This window comes from Rana temporaria, chromosome 12, assembly GCF_905171775.1.
Source record: "Rana temporaria chromosome 12, aRanTem1.1, whole genome shotgun sequence".
NCBI classification, from domain to species: Eukaryota; Metazoa; Chordata; class Amphibia; order Anura; family Ranidae; genus Rana; species Rana temporaria.
In genome coordinates, this window is record NC_053500.1 from 102,121,213 (window position 1) to 102,143,860 (window position 22,648).

The window sequence follows — 22,648 nt, forward strand, 5'->3', positions numbered from 1 at the left end:
TACCCGGAAGCCGGGGGGAAAATACCTATACTATGTTCCAATTGTCCAATAGCACATTCCAATAACAATTAATTTATTATGTTCAACATAGTAAATGAATTGGAATGTGCTTCTGATTTCTGAATATATTTCAGTAAAAGGGCAGATTTCGCTTTAAGAATAAAAGTTGTTCAGCTTTTTCACAGGAGAGACGGTTTCTCTTCTCATCAAGAATATGAAATGCTAGACTGAATAGTTCCTACTCTCTGTACTGGTGCTTGGGGCAGATAAATATCTGCGTGCAATCTGTGCAAGCAAAGAAAAAAAATTTGTTGATGCGCCAGTACTCAAGGGGATTTTCTCTTCTCCAGCTGTGGAGTAGCTGCAGTTGTTGTGGCACTGCTATGGACTGGGGTGCATTCATGTAAAATTTCTTCAAACATATCAGATATCGAAGGAGAGTGTTACTCTTCACTTGTATGTGGCTGTTTCTCTGGTATACTTTCCTCTGTGCTACACCTCCAAACTCCTTCACCAGGTGCTTCCATCACCTCCATTTGTGCCTGTATCATTTCCTGTGCTTGCTGCTTTTTCTCATTAAAATAATGCACTTCAAATCGAGGATCTAGAACTGTTGCAATGCAGTACAGAGGGTTGGACTCAGTGTCTTGAAACCGTTGTTAACAGCCTGCAATAGAGTGGTTTCAGACGTTTTTACACCATGGTCTGTTTCTACCTCTTTTCTTAGCAGACGCTTCAGTGCAGCAATCAAGGGAATAACTTCCCTTGTTAACTTCCCTTTTGTTAACTGTTCAAATAGAGAAAGAAGAGACAAACTATTTTAAAACTAACATGCACTGATGTGCGCTCAATGTTGCAGGCAGCGCATAATCTGCAAAGTATGCAGCTGAAACATGCTTTTGGTCGAGAAGACTTTGCAGCATATAGTAGGTGCTGTTCCAACAAGTGGCTACATCTTGCTGAAGTAGTTTCGGTGGCATTCCAAACTGTATCTGCAAAGATTGGAATCTGGAATAAGCAAGCGGAGAATGCTTAAAGTGACCCACAATTTTTCTTCCTTTTGATACGATATGAGATATGGTGCGCTGACTCGACAATCCTTCATTTACAGCCAATTGCAGCGTGTGTGCCATACATGTTATGCTTTTAAGTTCACTGTCCTCCACTGCCTTTGCCATGTTTCGCTTATTATCTCGGAAAATCAAATGCACTTTAGACTTCTCAATGTGCCAAATGTCAAGCATGATTTTTTAAAGCGTCAGATATTGCTGCTGCAGTATGTGATTCAACAAACTCACGTGCATTAAGTAGAATGTTTTGCAATTGATATTTGGCATCTATCCACTGCGCTGTCAGGCTAAGCATGCTCGTTGGACTGACGTCTGAACTCCAAATGTCGGTAGTAAAACTGATTGCTAGGATGTCAGTAGTCATGAGTTCATGAATGTGTTTTATAACACTGCAAAACAATTCAGGTAGACAGGTATCTGCAAAGTAGTGTCTGCTTGATAGTGTGTAACGTGGCTCAATATGTTGCATGAGCCTACGGAATCCAATGTCTTCCACAACAGAGAATGGCTGGTCGTCGAATGCAATAAATTCCATCATTTTATCTATAATGGTACAAGCTTTGGGACTGTCACTTGTAAGTTTTTAAACTAGGCGATGGGGGGGAGGGTTCAGAGGTAGAGATAGTCAGCGCAGAACATATTCCAGAGGGTAGTATTGGAGGCATTAGTGGTAGGATAACCAAAGCACATAAACCCAAGGTAAGTATAGTTGCAAGTCCTAGATGCAATCTCGGAACACACCTAATAAGAGGATAGTATGTGGCTGGTCTAACCTACGTGGCATGTTCACCAATGCCAATAGCCTGGTGGACAAGATGGGCAAACTAGAGATACTGTTGTATGAGGAGGATTTAGATTTTGTGGGAATTTCAGAGACCTGGTTTAACAGCTCTTATGATTGGCTGGCAGCCATTCAAGGGTATACCCTTTGTTTCAAGGATAGAGATGGTAAAAAAAGGGGGATGGGTATGCCTATATCAAGAATATTGTACAAGTGAATGTGAGAGATGACCTCACTACGTGAGCTAGGGAGGAGGTGAAATCCTTATGAGTAGAGCTCCAAAGGGATGAAGCTAAGGGGAAAATAAGTACATAGGGAATTCCCCAGGGATGATACGTGTAAGAGACAGGATATTTAGAAAGGATACAAAAAAGTAAAAAAATATATAGTTTTTATTCCATATAAACATGTTGGTTTTGATATAACCAAAGCTCTTATTTAATGTTTAGAAGTGCAGTGTGTTGACCAATCAGTAGCAGCTGTGTTTCTAGGTCTTTGTTCCACTTATTGTTTTATATAATGTTACTGTATTTTTGAAATTTTCTATATGGAATAAAAACTATATATTTTTTTACTTTTTTGTATCCTTTCTAAATATCCTATTTGCCTCTTACCCATATCATCCCTGGGGCATTCCCTATGTACACATTTCTAATTGTGATGTGGTAAGACATTTCAGGATTCCTTCTGAGTTAGTTTCTCTTCCTACAATTAATTTTTCTAAGGGGTAAATAATACTGGGAGTATGCTATAGGCCCCCTAACCTGAGGTAGGAAGGGGAGACAGATCTCCTATCACAATTTGGATTAGCAGCAAGGATGGGAAGTGTTATCATAATGGGGGATTTTTATTATCAAGACATAGACTGAGCAGAGGGAACCACGCATTAATCTAAGGCTCGCCAGTTCCTAAATGTCTTGCAGGACAATTTTATGGGTCAGATGGTAGACGCACCAACTAGAAATGAAGCGTTACTGGATCTACTGATTACCAACAATACAGACCTGATCACGGATGTGGAAATACGGGGCAATTTAGGTAACAGCGATCACAGGCCAATTGGCTTCAGTATAATACACACAAATAGGAAACATAAGGGGAATACAAAGATGCTGAATGTCAAAAGAGCCAACTTCCCTAAACTACGAACCTTGCTAGAAGGCATAAATTAGGAAAAAATCTTAAGAACAATGAACACAGAAGAAATGGGTTTGCTTTAAGAGCATATTAAATAAGGGCATTAACCAATGCATCCCATTGGGTAATACATTTAAAGAGCAAGCAAAAGTCCTGGACGGCTTAACTCCAATGTAAAAATGCATATAAAAGATTAAAAAAATACAAGGTTGAGGGATCATCATCAGCATTCAGACTTTATAAAGAATGCAACAAGATATGTAAGGGAGCAATTAGGACGGCTAAGATAGAAAATGAAAGATACATAGTAGAGGAGAGCAAAAAAAATCACAACAAATTCTTTAGTATATAAACCGTAAAAAAGGGAGGGCAGACCATATTGGCCCCATAAAGAATGAGGAATAACCATTGTTCCTAATTTTTTACTGACAGTCTACTGACTGGAATGGTACCAGCTGATTGGAGAAAAGCCAATGTAGCACCAATATTTAAAAAGGGCCAAAAATATATCCCTGGGAATTACAGACCAGTTAGCATAACATCAATAGTATGTAAGCTCTTGGAGGGGATGATAAGGGACAAGATTTTAGCAGTAATCCGCATGGATTCAGGAAGAATTGTTCTTATACAGACTCTTTATTCATTCCTATACAGTGCAGCTCAGGTTGCAGAGAAAGGGACGTTAGGTCTGTTTAGACCCCTAATGTCTCTCCAAAGCGCCCCCCCCCATTTTGGACTATATCATTTGTGTTTGCTAAATAAACAAACTGTGCTGGCTGCTTTTTTTCTTTTATTCGTGCACCCTGTTTTTTAAAGAGTTAATATCGTTTGTGTTGCGGCGCTGCCAAATCGCTTTGCAGGCGATTCGGCAGTGTTGCCTATGCATTTCAATGGGCAGCTCGCACTGCCCCAAAGATGCTGCAAATACACCACCCCAGTGTGAAAGCACTCTGAATTTAACACTGGGGTGACTTGAGAGACGCTTTTCAAGCGATTTACAGGTGCTATTTTTAGCGCTAAAATGTCGGAAAAGCGCCCCTGTGTGAAAGGGGTCTTAATCTCCCTTGTCTCTGAAGCCCAATCCACATTTGGATTGAGCTTCAGAGGCTACCGACAGGCGGTGAGGAAGAAATGCGATGCCTCCTCACCGCCAACTTTAGCCCCATTTTTTCAACAAATGCACTGCAACCACATGCATTGCACAAGGTTGCAGGGAGTTTGCAGCACATCCCCTTGACATGAATGTGTAGTGTTTGTCAGAAGACATTGCTACAAGTTGGGTCAAGTTTGCCTTGGGCGCAAAGTATTGCGGCAATGTCTATTGCCTATTACAGCTTAAAGCAGAGCTCTACCCAAAAGGGAATGCTTGCACCCTCCCCCAATCCACTGCCACATTTGACACCTTTTGGGGGGTACCTGGTTTTGACAGGTACCCACTCTCACTTCCAGGTAAGATAGCCACGGCAATCTACAAAGCTGTTTGGCCCCTCCTCCTTTCCCTGGCAGCCTTCTGAGACACACACAGAAGAATGCGGGACCATTCACAAAGCGCGACTCATTAATGCGCAGAAGGAAAGCGGCTGTGAAGCCGAAAGGTTTCTCTTAGTCATGATGCCGGACCTGCACCCAAAGCCGATTGAAGAATCAGCTTGGGTGCTGACATCACTGGATCCCTGGACAGGTAAGTGTCCTTAATTAAATGTCAGCAGCTACAGTATTTGTATTGCTGCTGACTTAACATTTTTTAGGGTAGAGACTGGAGCTCCTCTTTAGGAGCGGGGGGTGTTTGGCAGGCAGCACAAATGCAGCTTAACCATGCATTTTTACCACCCCCAAATGCAAGTCTAAACAAGACCAAAGGCCTTGTTCACGCGGGGTACACTACAGCAAGGCCATGTTTAGCTGCACAGGGAAGCAAGGATTTTCCATGCAGGCAGTCCTATTGATGTCAATTGGTACACAGCTGCTGCACAGAAATGCACAAGTGTTCTGTGCACTTGCGGGTAAATACAGCCCTCCATGGGCGTACGATGTAGCACACCCCATTAAGTAAGGCCTTAGTAGAAATTTCGATCTGATAAACATTGACGCAAGTATTGTGGGGCTAAAAAAATCAGTTTCACCTTCTTTTTATTCTACAGGTCATGTGCTTTCAGAAAATGTATGGTTTGGGGGGGTCTTTTTCAAAATCTTGAGACATTTTTGTGTACGTTTTGATTTTCGCCATTTCGCAAAAAGGCGCAATTATAAATTTTACAAATATTTGTTATTTATTGTTATTTATTAACTCTACACAGAATAAGCTTTTATATTTAGCAGGAACTTAGCAGAAATGTTTATTCTAGAGGTCATATGCTTTCAGAAAATATGTGATTTGGGGGGTCTTTCAAAAATTCGGAAAGCTGGAAAGGGAAAAATGAAAGCCTTCAGATTTTTCGAGAAATTTGGATATTTACATTTTTGCGTACGTTTTGATCTTCACCATTTTGCAAAAAGGCGCAATGTAAAAATTTACATTTGTTTGTTATTTATATTAACTCCATACTGGCTAAGCTTTTTAATTCAGTAAGGATTTAGCAGGAATTTTGTAAAATTAGCTGTGTTTTAATCTGCTAATAATGGTTTAAGTGTATTTTTTGCGAATATATTGTTTTGATAAACATTTGCGCAAATACCACGGGGCCTAAAAAATCAGTAGCACCTTCTTTTTGTTTTAGAGGTCATATGCTTTCAGAAAATATATGGTTTTGGGGGGTCTTTTACAAATTGTGAAAGCTGTAAGGGAAATGTTTAGAGAAATTTGGATATTTACACTTTTGTGTCTGTTCGATTTTCACCATTTTACAAAAAGGCATAATTTAAAAGTTACAAATATTTGTTATTTATTAACTCAATACAGGTTAAGCTTTTTATATTTAGTAGGAATTTTGTAAAATTTGTTGTGTTTTTATCTGCTAATACAGTGGAACCTCGGACTACGAGCATAATCCATTCCAGGAGAATACTCGTAATCCAAAGTACTCGCATAGCGAGTTTCCCCATTGAAGTCAATAAAAACGAAAATAATTAGTTCTGCATTGACTTCAATGGCATGCAATGCCGCATGCGGCCAGAGGTGGCGGGGCGCCAGAGAGCCTCGGAAAGGCCAAGGACAGCTCGGATGACCTCTGCAAACCTCAGAAAGGCTCGGGAACGGAGTATTTCCGTGTCTTTCCGAGCATTTCTGAACGGCGCCGTTCGCCTTCGCTCGGCTTCCCCACCTCAGGCCAAATGCGGTACTGCACACCGCTTTTGGCATGAATCTTGCTCGTGTTGCAACACTCGCAATCCGAGTTAGGATTGTTTCAAATACAGTGCTCGTATTGCAAAACCCTCGTTAACCACGTAACTCGCAATCCGAGGTTCCACTGTAATGAGTTTAGTGTTTTTTTAGCAAAAATATTGTTTGATAAACATTTGCGCAAATATCTGGGACCTTAAAAATTAGTAGCACCTTCTTTTTATTCTACTGGTCATGTGCTTTTAGAAAATATATTGTTTTCGGGGGTCTTTTACTCTGAAAGCTATAAGTGAAAAATAAAAAAGCAAAGGAAAAATTGTAAAAATGGTCTGGCCACCTGAGTGTACAAAATGGAGCACAGGGCTTGACAGCGAAAGGGTAAAATGGGCTGAGCAGCCACTGCTGATCACATAACCTGGTCAATTTAGCAGCAAGAATTCTCAGATTCTTGCCACACCAACCGGGCCATGTGAAATGGGCCTTTGACAGGAGCGTGAAGTACTTACAGATGGTTGCTGTTTAGCCACGCCCCCGACATGTTTTATTATACAGACTTATTCATGGGATTGGCCAAACGGCACGGCAACCCATCCTCTTAATCCCTCCCACGTATAGCACTGGCGGAGACTATTCAACGGCACATGCTCTCACCTAGTGTCCACAATATGCCAAACACCACGTCAGTACAAAGTGAAACATGGATCCTTTCACAAGGAGCTACCATATTCACATAAAAAGGTTTTTATGTGAATGTCAGGGGTGTGGCTAAACAGCAACCATCTGTAAGCACTTCACGCTGGACACCAGATCAGAGAGGAACGGCTCGAGCTAGAGAAGCGGGTGAGAGTGATATCTAAGCCGTACATCTCGGGTCCTCCGTGACCACACTATATACTACTATAGACGTTTTCTCCAAGAGCTGTTTGCTGTGATTTTACCTGCTGGCTTTGAAGTGATGTGAGTGTAATGGTTGAAGTTTTTCACATAGCGTTTTATTAAACTGGTTTGGTACTGTTAACTACAAAATGGAATGCTTGGTAGTAAGAAGGGTTATCCTGGGCTGACCTACAGTTTATCGTTAGTTTGCAGGGGTCCAGTCCTCTTGTAGGCAAACTTATAACTCAAATGGGAAGACTTCTTGGGCCAGATTCACGTAGAGCGGGCGCAGCGTAACGTAACCGGTTTACGTTACACCGCCGCAAGTTTTCCGATTTAGTGCCCGATCCACAAAGCACTTACCTGGAAATTTGCGGCGGTGTATCGTAAACAGGTCCGGCGCAGGGCGGCCCAATTCAAATGGGGCGGGTACCATTTAAATTAGGCAAGCTCCCGCGCCAGACGTACTGCGCATGCTCCCGTTGCAAATTTCCCGACGTGCTTTGCGCGAAATTACGACGCGCCGACGTTTGGTGAATCGCGACGTGAAAAAAAGACTTACGCCGGGAAAATTTAAAAATTCAAAAAAAATTCTAAAGCGACGCGGGAAAGACAGGCATACTTTAACATGGTGGAGTACTCATACACCATGTTAAAGGTGCCCTATCTTTGCGACGGAAATCTAACACTTGTGACGCCGTAACTACGGGGAAAAATCTTTGTGGATCGCCGTAACTCCTAATTTGCATACCCGACGCTGGTTTACGACGCGAACTCCCCCCAGCGGCGGCCGCGGTACTGCATCCTAAGATCCGACAGTGTAAAACAATTACACCTGTCGGATCTTCTGGCTATCCATGCGTAACTGATTCTATGAATCAGTCGCATAGATAGAAACAGAGATACAACGGCGTATCAGGAGAAACGCCATCGTATCTCTTTTGTGAATCTGGCCCCTTGTCTCCCCAACAGTTTCCCATGAAAAGAATTTATGGCGAGTACAAAAATGCTTTTTTTCAATATTATATGTTACCGGTACTGGAAAAAGGGTCCCTAAGTGTGGTCCCTTTAAGATTCAAAAATCTAAACCACTTCCTGTACTGCATTAAGTCAACATGTTGCTCTTTTTTCTTTCTTTTGCTTTACAGCCTGTCCTCTTTGAGCACACTGTCAGAGCAGCAGATGCAGCTAGCACAGCAGTTACAACAGATCACCACCGCTCATCTCACTGTGGTAAGCGTAATTTCTTGCTCCAGACATATAGGTAGATTCACATACCTGCCTGCAACTTTGCGGCGGCGTAGCTTAAGGCATTTAAGCTACGCCGCCGTAAGTTCGCGAGGCAAGTACATGATTCACAATGTACTTGCCTGCTAACTTACGGCGGCGTAGCCTAAAGCGGGCGGGCGTAAGGGCGCGTAATTCAAATGTGTGTAAGGGGGCGTGTTTTATGTTAATGGGGCTTGACCTGACGTTTTTTATTTAAACTGCGCATGCGCCGGGCGCCTACATTTCCCAGTGTGCATTGCGGTTAAGTACGCCACACGGGCCTATTAATTTCGACGTGGACGTAAACGACGTAAATCCCGATTCACGGACGACTTACGCAAACAACGTAAAAAATTCGAATTTCGCCGCGGGAACGGTGGCCATACTTGACATTACTATTCCAACTAGGGCCTAGCTCTAACTTTACGCGGCCTATCTCTTACGTAAACGGTGTAAAAGTACTGCGTCGGCCGGGCGTACGTTCGTGAATCTACGTATCTACTAATTTGCATATTCTACGCCGACCGCAATGGAAGCGCCACCTAGTGGGCATCCGAAATATTGCAACTTAAGATAGGACGGCGCAAGCCGTCGTATCTTAGATATGTTTAAGCGTATCTCTGATTGAGAATACACTTAAACATAAGTCGGCGTAGATTCTGAGTTAGGTCGGCTTATCTACTGATAAGCCGGCCTAACTCTTTGTGAATCTAATTTTTTTTTTTAATTAGATAAACACTTTTTTTTTTAATAATTGACACACTTTGTTTTTCATAGGATCAGCAAAATGTCTTGTATCAAATTGTCCAACACCTCCAGCAGCGGCGGGACCTTCAGCGCCTGATAACGCCAGCTGCACCACCTTTGCTTCCTGTGACAACATGTAGCACTATGGCATCTTCCCCTGCCCCACCCATCCTTACTGCACAAGCACCTCCTTTTCTAGGATCTCAAGGCGAGGTAAGGGTTTCGAAAATTGTAGTGTCACTGATGAAAAATTATTTGTTAGGGGATCTGAAAGCATTTTTAACAATCATTTTCTCAACATGATTGTGTGTTTTATCTACTGCTGCACTGTAGACTAGCACCTAGTACATGGGCATTTGCAATACAGAGTGATGATTTGCAGTAAACCATGGTAACCAATCAAATGTTTTTTTTACAATCATAATTAAACCAAAAAATTAGAAAACATCTACAATTTTGAGTTCCTAAAACAGCAATAGAGGGTAAATCTTCTAATAGAGACACTGGTTGTCATTTCACTTTCTGTTGTCTCTACAGAACAGGAAGTAGAAGAGGAACATTTTTCCAATGCTACAGTGATGGAAGAAAAATAATAATTTTAAAATAAACTATCTTATATTTTTAAACACTCTCATGACAAACAATTGTCAAAGCACTATGGGTTAAGCAAAATAGACAGCACTACTAAAGAAGCTTCCTCTGGAGCTCCATTAGGGCCTCTGTCGACAGGCTTTTAACTTGTGTCAATGGCATCAGTTTGACATGCTTCTAAGATTATTCAGAATTCTTTGACAGGTGCTTTGACGGTTTACCACTTTCTGACCTGCATGTGACCTGCTTCAAGCGGGTTATACATTCCTGTAGACCTGCGAATCCCATTTGAAGCAAACATAAGTCCATCAGCACAGACGCTTAGTGAAAATGTTTGTACTGGGGGTTAAGGGTTATTTTTGTAGTTGGATAATGTGTTTTCTACCTTAACCGATTGCTGACCAGCCGCCGCAGTTATACGTTATCACGTAAATCTACGTCATCTCGCCGAGCAGCCAATAGGGGCGCGCGCACGCCCCCCGCTCGCCCCTGACGCTGGCGGGCGCGATCACCGCCGGGCACCCGCGATTGCTCGTTACATAGCGAGAACCGGGAGCTGTGTGTGTAAACACACAGCTCCCGGTCCTGTCAGGGGGAGAAATGCCTGATTGTCTGTTCATACAATGTATGAACAGCGATTTGTAATTTCCCCTAGTCAGTCCAATCCACCTCGCCCCCTAGTGTTAACCCCTTCCTTGCCAGTGAAATTTTTATAGTAATCAATGCATTTTTATAGCACTAATCGCTATAAAAATGCCAATGGTGTCAAAAGTGTCCGAATTGTTCGCCATAATGTCGCAGTACCGATAAAAATCGCTGATTGCCGCCATTACTAGTAAAAAAATATATATTAATAAAAATGCCATAAAACTATCCCCTATTTTGTAAACGCTATAATTTTTGCGCAAACCAATCAATAAATGCTTTTTTTTTACGAAATATATGTAGAAGAAACCGTATCGGCCTAAACTGAGGAAAAAAATCGTTTTTTTATATATTTTTGGGGTATATTTATTATAGCAAAAAGTAAAAAATATTCCTTTTTTTCAAAATTGTCGCTCTATTTTTGTTTATAGCGCAAAAACTAAAAACCGCAGAGGTGATCAAATACCACCAAAATAAAGCTCTATTTGTGGGGAAAAAAGGACGCCAATTTTGTTTGGGAGCCACGTCGCACGACCGCGCAATTGTCAGTTAAAGCGATGCAGTGCCGAATCGCAAAAAGTTGCCTGGTCTTTGACCAGCAATATGGTCCGGGGCTTAAGTGGTTAAAGGCATCATTGTTCGGGAACTGCTTTCATTGTTTGCTGTAGATGTGTCAATGAATTATTGCTCCTGCAACTTTCCCAGTGGAGGCATGTTGCAGGACTTTTTTTTTTTTAATCCAACAAAGTTTTATTTAGTTTGCAGAGGTACAAAGTATACAAGGTCCCCTTAACATTGCGGGGACAAAATAGCAACATAGATTAAGACATCCCGTACTCGGTAAGTATTTATATGCAGGAGGTAGGGCCCCCTCCCCCCAAACCTTTTCAAACATCACCATCCCGCAAAGTAGCACCGTCCCCATCTCACCCCACATTAACGCCCAAAAGTCTATCCATCACAAGGTCTACCGGGGCTAGACCTGGCACATCCAACCACTTTGCCCATAATTTCTCAAATTTGTGGGTATTACCCCTGTGTTGATACACCACTTTCTCCATCCTCAGCACCAGCCCAATATTATTAATCCATTCAGCCAGAGTTGGAGGAGCCTCAGCCCTCCAGTGAACCATAATGAGTTTCCTTGCTTGGAACAGAACCCTGTGTATCGCCTCTCTGTCCGCTTCCTCCCACTCATACTCCTCCAGAGCCCCCAAGAGACAAGCCCTCGGGTCCTTTTGGAAGAGCCACGTCAAAAGTTGAATTTACGGTACTCACAACTCCCGCCCAATACGTGTGGAGCTTTGGGCATCTCCACAGCATATGGATCAGATCACCATGATCTCTTTTGCACCTGGTACAGGTTGGATCAAGCTGAGGATTCATCTTATGGAGCCTGTGTGGGGTATAGTAAGTGCGCAGCAAAATATACAGTTGTGTGAGCCTCTGTGAAACATTCAGCGAGCATTTGCCCACTGCCTGAAAGATTTCTTCCCATTGTTCCCCGTCCAGCTCGCCCGCATCCGCCTCCCACCTTTCCCGTATCCTCAGGGGATGCTGCTTCATCACGTACTGTAGCAGAATGGCGTAGCACTGAGAAATAAAGCCTTTTGATGTCCCAGCATCCCCCAGAAGATCAAAAGCAGGGGTCGGCGACAGGCACAGAGGAGCGACCCTGTGCCGCCACTGCGTGCCTCAACTGCAGATAGGAGAAGTGCATAGTCTGGGGCAATCCAAACGCCCCCTGTAGTACAGAGAACGAGCGGAGCACCCCGTTACTGAATATGTGTGTGAGGTGCGTGATCCCATACTGTTATGTTGCAGGACTTTACACTCGTTCCTCACACCGTTTTGCTGGAGCTCAGGAGCTGCAAGTAAAGTAGTACTTTCCTTACAAGAAAACCATGTATAGATTCAGCGCACAGTATGTGATAACAGAATGGGTGAAGAAACAACATGCAGCTGGTGTGGAAAGGGAGAGAGTGATCTCTGTCACAAAGTAGAGTTGTGTAGATGAGGACAGAGGGATTCGCTGACAGCACCTTATTGCAGAAAAGATGTAAAGATTGGGTAACGAAATGTTGAAATTGTTATTGCAGCAGTGGAAGCATTGTCAGCCTATTGCAGGAAGCTGGAAGCTGAGTATATATTTTTTTGCAGAATCACCAAGTATCTATTCTCTTTTTCCCACACTCTTTAACTAGCTTAGTGTCCTTAGCAGGTAGGGCATTACTCACCAGCTCTGCTAGAAAATTCTTAAGCTTATGATTTCTTCATTCTCCTGCATGTTTATCTATCTGCCCAGATCTTAGACATTCATTCACACATACAGGTCAAAGGTCAGTTAGGGTTAGGGGTTAGGGTTGAGGTTAAGGTTTTCCCTTGAAGAATAAGGCTAGGACTCAGGAATTGGAACAGGGACCTTAGGGTTGGGGGTTAGGGTTTTCCCTTGAAGAATAAGGCTAGGACTCAGGAATTGGAACAGGGACCTCCCCCAGAGGTCAAAGGTCAGAAGGCGGGTTCCCAGAGGTCAAATGTCATGGGGCGTGGCTGACCCACCCCCAACAAAGTGTACCGCCTACCCCAACTAAGTCGGGGAATACGTAATGTAACACTAGTCACTGAGATCTGGACATTGCACTGCCCACCTTGTGGACTTATTGTCATACTGGGCAGTAGATTTGGAGTTTCACTAAAAGTTTGCTCTTCTATTAATGGTGAGTAGGCTGTGTATAGAGGGGGATCTGGTGTGTTCCACAATTATAGTGTTTTCTAGCTTTTTGGTATGGTGCACATCAGAGTACTGGGCACACTTTCCTTTCAGTTTCCTTTAAATGCAAAGTACCGTGCGAAGCGGCTCACGGCTGTAATAAGTCCTTTACTGTCCTCTCTCATGTTTCCTGGGGGCTTTTTTCCTGGTGTGCAGAAAGCCTCTTGAGGGGGCGAGCAGGAGTGTCAGGACGCCCACTAACACACAGCTCCTTTCTCTATCTGCAAAGTAGAGAGCGTCCTGACTTGCCTGCTCGTCCCCTCCCCCCTCAAGAGGCTTTCTCCACACCAGGAAGAAAGCCTTGCATTACGGTGTTGAGTTACAGACAGAAGAACAGGAAGGGAGCATTTCTCAGAAGAAATAAGGACATTTAAAAGCAAAATGGAAGGATGAGGTAAGTGAAGAGAACTGCACTAAGGTAAGGTAAAAATTTAGGGGGAAAAAAATCCTTTACAACCCCTTTAAGAGATGCAAGAATTTTACTTTTGAAAAATATATATATATTTTTAAAAGATGAAAATAAAATACAACATTTTGTATTCATTAATTGGTTGGTTATTGAAAAAAATATGAAGGAGGTGATGTATATGAATCATGAAGTGATAATAGTTGATGGTAATAGAACTTAACCATATATTGGAATGTGTATCCTCCTGAAAACACAGGCATAGGAAGTAGATGACTGCAGGGAGTCTGGGACAAGAAAGGATGGAATAGGGGAGCAGATGGAATTACTGATCCATACCTCCAGAGGCAAAACCCTCCAAGAAGGGTTTGTAGTTGACCGTCTCATTGAGGCCTGGAAATGTAGTGGCTTTGAGCAAATGGATCCATCTCAGTTCTCTTGCCCCATCAAACTGCCCCATCATAGTGCTCCATCAAAACTGCCCCCAGGTAAACAGTTCAATCTCTGTATTGCGTATGACACTAAGCTAAGCAGGGCAATAACTTCTCCACAGGATGTGGAAACCTTGCAAAAAGATCTGAACAAATTAATGGGATGGGCAACTACATGGCAAATTAAGTTTAGTGTAGAAAAATGTTAAATAATGCATTTGGGTGGCAAAATTATGATTGCAATCTACGTACTAGGAGGTGAACCTGTGGTGGAATTAAGAATGGAGAGATGATAGGCTCAGCAATGCCAAGCTGCTGCTAACAAAGCAAACAGAATATTGGCATGCATTAAAAAGTTTATTAACTCCAGAGATAAAGGGATAATTCTCCCACTCTACAAGACTTTGGGCTTTCCTGGAGTATTCTGTCCAGTTCTGGGCACCAGTCCTCAGGAAGGTTGTACTGGAAATGGAGCGAGTACAAAGAAGGGCAACAAAGCTAATAAAGGGTCTGGAGGATATTAGTTTTGAAGAAAGGTTGCGAGCACTGATCTTATTCTCTGGAGAAGAGACGCTTGAGAGGGGATATGATTTCAATTGACAAAAACCTCATACTGGTGACCTTGCAATAGGGATAACACTTTTTTGCGGAAGGGAATTTAATAAGACATGTGGCCACTCACTAAAATTAGAATAAGAAAAGAGGTTTAACCTTAAACTGCGTAGAGGGTTCATTACTGTAAGAGCGGCAAAGATGAGGAATTCCCTTCCACAGGTGGTGGTTTCAGCAGGGGGCATCGATAGTTTCAAAAAACTATTGGATAAGCACCTGAACGACTGCAACACACAGAAATATACAATGTAATACTGACATAGAATCGCACACATAGGTTGGACTTGATGGGCTTGTGTCTTTTTTCAACATCACCTACTATGTAACTATATGCAACTATGTAACTGATCCGACTTTGGCATTGCGAATTGTGCTCTGAGGATCTTGAAGGGGAACCCCACACCAATTATTTTTGGGGTTCCCCCTTCAAGAGCATACCAGGCCCTGCGGTATGGTATGGGTTTTAAGGGGAACCTCCACGCCAAAAAAAGGGTGTGGGGTCCTCCCCAAAATCAATTTCATACTCTTATCGGAGCACCGCAGGCCGGCAGGTCAGGAAAGGGGGTTGGGACGAGCGAGCGGGGCCTCCTCTCTCTGCTGTCTTCTCTTTCTGTTTTTCCCTTTTGATGTTGACTCAACGCTCTCTCCCGCTCTAATGCTGGGGCCACTGCTGACTTAAATTGGCATGGGAGATGGCCTACCGCTGAGATCATCCGGAGGCCCTGCCTCCTTGTGACGTCACCGCGGCATGATGGGGTGGTAACGTCACCCCCCGGGGCATGATGGAGCGGTGACGTCTCGAAGGGGACGGGGCCTCCTGATGACGTCAGCGGGTGGCCCTGCCCCATGCCAATATAAGTATTGGTGCACGGCGGCCCCAGCATTAGAGTGGGAGAGAGCCACAGACTGAGAGGGACATGAGAAACGGAGGACTTAAAAATCCTTTCACAGACTTATGTCCATTCCCCTTTATATTATCCACCCCTCCTTCCCTTTTTTCTTATACAAGCTTAACTGCTTTGGCAATGCTAACATGTATTTGGTCCTGCCAATAAAGCAATTGAAAAATGTTATTGAATTGAGAGCATAGAGTCAACACCAGAGGAAGAACAGTGGGAGGAGAGAGAGGAGGGCCCTGCAAAGGCAAAAGATAGCAGACAGTGGAGAAGAGGGCTAGAAGACATTAGCGGAGAGTGGAGGATAACCGGCAGAGAGGGAAGACATCACAAGAAGAGGGAGATGAGTCGGATAGGGAAAATAAATCGCCAGAAACGCCTGAGCTGCCTTAATAAAATACTTTACAAACCTGTGTACTGTGTAAATATTTTACACTTTTTTTAGGTGAATGGGTAGGGGTATGTACCCATACTCATTCACATAGGGTATAATCATTCACAAAATTTGGGCGGCCGGGAACTGGGGCCCCCTTTTTATAGGGGGATTCCAAATTACCATAAGCCCCCCACCCGCAGACCCCGACAACCACTGGCCAGGGTTGTCGGGAAGAGACACTTGTCCTCATCAACATGGGTGCTCAACAAGGTGCCCCAAAGCACCCTCCCCCTCCCCTCATGTTGAGGGCATGTGGCCTGGTATGGTTCGGGGGGGCTTGCTCATCCCCACCCCCTTTCCTGACCTGCCGGGCTACGTGCTTGGATAAGGGTCTGGTATGAATTTTTGGGTGTTCCCCTTAAAATCCATACCAGACCGAAGGGCCTGGTATGCTCTTGGAGGGGGAACCCCATGCCGTTTTTTTTTATTTAGCGTGGGGTTTCCCCTTAAGAATCATACCAGACACAAAGTGGCTGATATTGTCAATATCAAAGTCGGATCCCTATTTATTGAAGTCAGATGGATGTTGGATTTCAAGTCGCAGGGCAAAGTCAGATCCACAGTCATACGACTGTCGTACCAGCGTGAACCTGGCCTACGAGAGTGCACCTAATCTCAGCTCGTTACTTGTATAGAAGACACCTTGGAGCCAGAAATCTTGCTGATTGATAGGGGATCAAATACTTATTTCACTCACTGGTAAATACTTTTTTCCCCTCACTCTAGACTCAAGAACTGGTTCTGTTTTCCTAAATGCACAAAATATAACTGTAAAATAATATTTGGAGGTAATAAAGACAGTAGTAGTTGTTTCAATGAATATCAGCCTCATAGGGAGGGGATCAGGAAGGATTTAGAATTGGATGATGCTTTATTGAGTTATTTTGCCTTCCTCTGGATCAACTGTCAGTACAGGTTTGTGTATGGAGAGGTTTTCTTTTTTGTGTGTGTGTGTGTGTGTGTGTTTTATTTTTTTTATTTGTTGCACTGAATAACCAGGATGTTCTTTTTTTCAACCTGACTATGTAAATATATAACTACGTAAGGAAAATGTATTAGTGTAGGTCAGTGATCAGATTTACAACACTGCATCCTTAAAGTACTATATAGTGCGAACCAATATGGTAGTAACCATATTGGTTAGTTCTGTATATAGTTTGTTCTGTATATAGCTACGTAACTATCTGTTGCCAACTTTAGGCGTGAAGTTCTTCATTTGGCTCTTTGAGCTGCAGGCAATCCCCACTTTCTGTTTTTAGATTTGACCTGTTCGTTTTTGGATTAGGATTTTTGTACAGTATAACCTAAAGGCTTAAGGTCATTGTAAAGGCTTTATAAAAAATAAATAACAAACATGTTATACTTACCTCCTCTGTCCAGTTGGTTTTGCCCAGAGCAGCCTGGATCCTCATCTTCTTGGGTTACTCTTCGCGGCTCCTAGCCCCTCCCTCCTTTGAGTGCCCTTCCGTTAGCAGCTTGCTACAGGGGGCACCCAAGTCAGAGCTCTGTGTATCCATTCAGACATGGAGCCCTGATCTGGCCCCCACCCCCTCTCTCTCCTGATTGGCTGACTGACTATGAGCGACGGCCACAGGAGCCAATTAGCGCTGCTGCTCTGTCTCAGCCAATCAGGAGGCGTGCCTGGATGGCTGAGGGGATCGTAGACATCGCTGGAGAGAGAATGGGCTTAGGTAGGTAATTAGGAGGGTGCTGACTGTCAGTCCGCATCGTTCCTGCTCTGCTACTCACTGAGCTGTGGAGTAGCGGAGAGCGGCCATCTCAGCGGCTCGCTAAGACTGCCATTCGTCAAGGCAGCTGGCGGATCCAGACTTGGGAAGTTGGAATGACGCAGTGCCTCGACTGATGGCAGTGACATCAGCAGAGAGCGGACTTCAGACCGCTCTCCACTGAAAAGGGTCACGGGAGTGCAAAACTAATTATACTCCTGTGACCACTAGGAGAAGCCCAGCCTAAAAAGCTCAGGCTGGACTTCTCCTTTAATACTTCCTGTATCCTTTCTGCAGGCTTCAATATACACAAGTGGTATAATATAAAAAAAAGAAAACTGTTCCCTTCTTTAAGCTCATTTGCACAAGGTTTGCTGTAATGGGCCATTCTGGGAGAATATTAAAATCTGACTCTGCTGCAAACATTATTTTCTACATTTCCTCTTTCCCCCGTAGTGTAGTGTTCTGTAGTGTGGAGTTTTGGAATCATTTTATTAGAAGCTCACAGAGTGAGAAGCAGAAGAGGGACGGAGTTGCATAAGTTACACTGGCTAGTCACAACACAAATAGCAGCAGCAAGCTAAGAAGGTGATATTATAGCTAGGAACATAAGACACTCACTGCACATATACTAGGTTTTACTATCATATATGGGACATTAATATAGTCCAGGTCATAGATGCTGATCTTAGATGATAGATGGCACCAGCCTTCTGGATAAGAAATACAAATAAACCATTGTCAGTGGTTTACATTGATCTCTTTAAAGGGTAATACATACCTGTGAATGTTACACTTGTGCAGTGTGTTTATTAAACACATACTTGTGTTTAATATACCGTATATTGGATGATTAATCTGCATTTTTTTTGTTATTCTGTTTATCTGCATTACACTTTTTCCCCAGACCTAGATCTAGTACCATGGATGATAATGGTCCTACAATGGGTGGCTGTGTTTCTAATATTCAATGAATTTATGATTTAATCTTTATGGAAAGTGTTGTGTGCTCAACAATATCCTATGGGGTATTTTTTTTTAATGCTTTTAATATATGCAGAGTTTTCATAGTTTGGTAAGTTTTACCCACATATCTGCACTAACTGAATGTTTTTTTTTATTTACTGCAGCTCTCTGTAAAGTTTTGAAGCCGTTTTTTCTGGCATCAGCAATTGTTGCACATTCAAAGTCTCATATTAATGCTTGGTTAACATTGTAAACCTTTTGACCACATCTTAATGCTTTATTAATTGGGCTGCACCACAAGTCACTAATTGGCCAGTTGCATTATTGAGCAAGTGTAACTTATAATGTGCTCACAGAGACTAGTGTGAGCAGTTGGTGTGGGAAATACAATAGACTAGTCTGCAGAGTAGTTCCTAGTGATTCTGCATATTTCGCAGAAAGCTTGCACCAAAACCAGTGAATAGCTGGTTGCTAAGGAGCCGGCACCCGCCAGCATCCTTAACCAATGAATAGCGTCCTTAACAACTGTGACTCATCTTCCCGCTGCCAGCATTGGTATGGATTTTGGGGGAACCTCATGGCAAAAAAAAATGGGCGTTTCGGTCCACCACACGGGGGGCCCCAGATCCCGGCCCCCCTTCCATGTGAACGAGTAGGGGTACAAAGTACCCCTACTCATTCATTAAAAAAATTGGCAAAGTAAATAAAAACAAAGAGCCTGTTTTTGACAAGTCCTTTATTTAAAAAACACAAAATAAATGTCCCCCAAAGTAAATCCAGTGTCAATCATGATGAACGCTGGCCAGCGACCTGCATGAAAAAAAAAAGGGTCCACACCTGACGCTTGGTTACTTATGACTCCCACTAAATCAACTAAGGGGTGCAGCCACCCGGTGACATCACTCGGTGACCCCATCCCCTTGTGACACAAACCCAGCATGTCCTGGTTAATGATGTCACAAGGGGCTGCATGCTCCTATAAGGATCTGGTTTGGATTTTAGAGCAGACCTTACACCAATTTATTTTTGTCACATGAGGTTCTCCCCAAAATGTATACCAGGGGAACTCTTTTTTTTTTTTTATTTTTTTTTTTTTTAATGCCGGATTTTCCTGCAGATGTCATGGTTTTTAGGGACATGACGTGGGCCGACCCCATAACAACCAGCTATTCATTGGTTGTAAGGACACCAGTGGGTGCTGGTATAAATATACTGCAAGTTTTATACTAAAATACCACATCTTAAAGTGGTAGATGTTTTGTGACTTGAGCCCAGAATGTCTAGAGAGCACCATTGACAATAAATCGCAAACAGTGCTAAAGTTAGTTAGGAGGGTGTAATAATTTAAATCCTGAATAGTAGTAATAATAGTAAAATACTACTGATGGTAAAAACAAAACTTTATTATTTAAGAAAAAAATCCAACCTCCCTCCCTAATCTGTGTTGCATGTACCTGTCTCTTGTTTTTCAGAGGGGTGGTGAGAAGATGCCCACAAATCATGACAAGGGTTGAACCAAACCCCCAGAATCCACCGCATCTGAACATTCTCTACCCAACCTAAGGGGCCTGGAGCAGAGGAGAGGATGTTCCCAGAGTCATCAGTAGAAGGGAATATCTAGAAAGTAGGAGAGTACCCAACACAAACATATTAAGCAATGCTGTATGGTCTGTAGGAGAGCAGATTCCATGTAAAGAGTAGTCAGTGTTTGTATACTGAGCATTGTGGGTTTTCATGTACAAAAAGTGTTTTAAAGAAAATTGTTGCTCATAGCAACTGATCAGCTTCCAGCTGTTTTTGTTCCAACATTAGCAATCACTAAAGCCCCGTACACACTATCTGACCTTTGTCCGACCAAATTCACATCGGAATTCCGACAGAATTCCATCGGAGGATAAGAGAACATGTTCTCTATGTAAACTCCAATCAGTGTTGCCAACCTACCAGATTGAAATTTACTGGCACGACACCTGAAATTTACTGGCCCAGCCACGTTTTTACTGGCATTTCACAAAAGTTACTAAATTACATTTTTAGGTGCACATTTCTGTATTTATGCTACAAACAAGTACGCTAGGCAAATAGCAATGTGATTTAAGGTAGATATTAAGATAAAAAAACATATTTTTGTTATTTTCGATATAATAAGGGCAAATTATTTAGTCACATCACCCCCTGCCTCCATCCTCCTCTGCCACCAACACCCCCTGCCTTCACCCCCACTCTGCAGTGCCACAATCTCCCCCTGCCTCCAATCTCCCCCAGGCCCCCTGCCTCCATCGTTCCCTGCCTCCATTCCCCTCTGCGGTGCCACCAACAACCCCTGTCTTCATCCCCTAACCTATGCGGTGCCACCAACACCCCCTGCCTCCAATCACCCCCTGCCACTAACACCCCCTGCCTCCAATCTCCCCCTGCCTCCATCCCCCTCTGCGGTGCCACCATCACCCCCTGCCTCCAATCTCCATGCGCAGTTCCAAGCCAAACCGATCACGGCTATTTTTACTGGCACATTCCCGCAACCACGGACATTTACGAACGGGGGAAAAAAGTGACAGTTTTTACGAACTGTCCGTAAAAATACAGATGGTTGGCAACACTGGGCTAGATTCACGTAGATTAGCGGATCTTTAGATCCGCGTAATCTATGTGATTTACGATCCTCCGGTGCAATTTAGCGAGGCTAGTGCAGTATTCACAAAGCACTTACCTCGAAAATTGCACCGTCGGATCGTAACTCCCCCGGCGGAATTCAAATTCCGCGGCTAGGGGGAGTGTACAATTTAAATCAGGCGCGTTCCCGCGTCGATTTAACTGCGCATGCGCCGCCGGCGAAATTTCCCAGTGCGCATGCTCCAAACGACGTCGCTAGGACATCATTGTTTTCGGCGGCAACGTCAATTGCAGCCATCCGTATTCCAGACCGACTTACGCAAACAACGTAAAAATTTGAAACTCGCCGCGGGAACGACGGCCATACTTAACATTAGCTTCCCCTCATATAGCAGGGGTAACTATCCGCCGGAAAAAGCCGAACGCAAACAACGTAAAAAAAAAAGCGACGGGCGGGCGTTCGTTTCTGAATCGGCGGTTCTCCTCATTTGCATATCCGACGCGTAAAAGACCGAGGCGACACCTAGCGGCCGGCGGGAGATTGCAGCCTAAGATCCGACGGTGTAAGTCACTTACACCAGTCGGATCTAAGGGAGATCTATGCGGAACTGATTCTTATGAATCAGTCGCATAGATTCGACCGTCGGATCTCAAAGATACGACGGCAGATCAGGAGATCTGCCGTCGTATCTCTTTGTGAATCTGGCCCACTGACTCCAATGGAATTCATTGGAATTACTCCAATGGAGTTAGACTTTTTTCATTGGAAATTCCGATCGTGTGTACGGGGCATAAGAGGAATTAAACATAAAAAATCTGACCTAATGTGAACTGTTGCCTAGAGCAACTCAAGTCCTTACTATATTTAAAAAGGAGGCCTGATTGGTTTCTGTGCTAGTTTTATTTTTTCAAGTTCCCATAATTTAATATTTGTGGAAAGTCAATATGGGTAGCAAGACATTTTTGTACAATTAGCTTTCTGGATAAGTGTACATGTATTTTGAAGTTCTGTACCCCATTTATTTTTTATTTTTTACCAACATGGCAATATGAATAATATTCTCTCCTCCTTTCATTTTGCCCATGTCATAGTAGAATTTTCTGCACTTGGCCCTATGCCTATTCTGTTCTCCGATAGTTCGGCAGAACCTGAAGCACCTTGTGATACAAAGTATCAGTCCACTTGAAGGATGAGCGCTGGCAAGTTTTTCTGTCTTTATTGTACTGTCCTTGTTTTCCTCTGCATACATGAGACATGTATTTTATTCGTTTTTTTATACATATATAATATGTATACAAATTCACACTTTATTTTATTTGTTTGTTGTTCATTGTACCCCAGTTATGCTCCTGTGAAATTTCACTTTATACGCATAGTAAGAAATGTAGCAATTT

General features: G+C 43.2%; 1 protein-coding gene across 3 annotated transcripts in view; it reads left to right on the top strand.

The window, feature by feature from the left end:
• MLLT6 (MLLT6, PHD finger containing) overlaps positions 1 to 20,527 on the top strand; it is a 182,544-nt gene extending 162,017 nt beyond the window's left edge. For 2 of the 3 annotated variants that reach the window (XM_040329956.1, XM_040329958.1), the window contains 2 exons: positions 8,293 to 8,377; positions 9,191 to 10,171. In XM_040329956.1, coding sequence (XP_040185890.1) covers positions 8,293 to 8,377; positions 9,191 to 9,463 — 358 coding nt within the window. In that variant the 3' untranslated portion in view covers positions 9,464 to 10,171. Of the gene's footprint in view, positions 1 to 8,292; positions 8,378 to 9,190; positions 10,172 to 20,112 lie in introns of those variants that run through there. The other variant, XM_040329957.1, reaches the window with a different exon arrangement.
• The last annotated feature ends 2,121 nt before the right edge of the window (positions 20,528 to 22,648 follow it).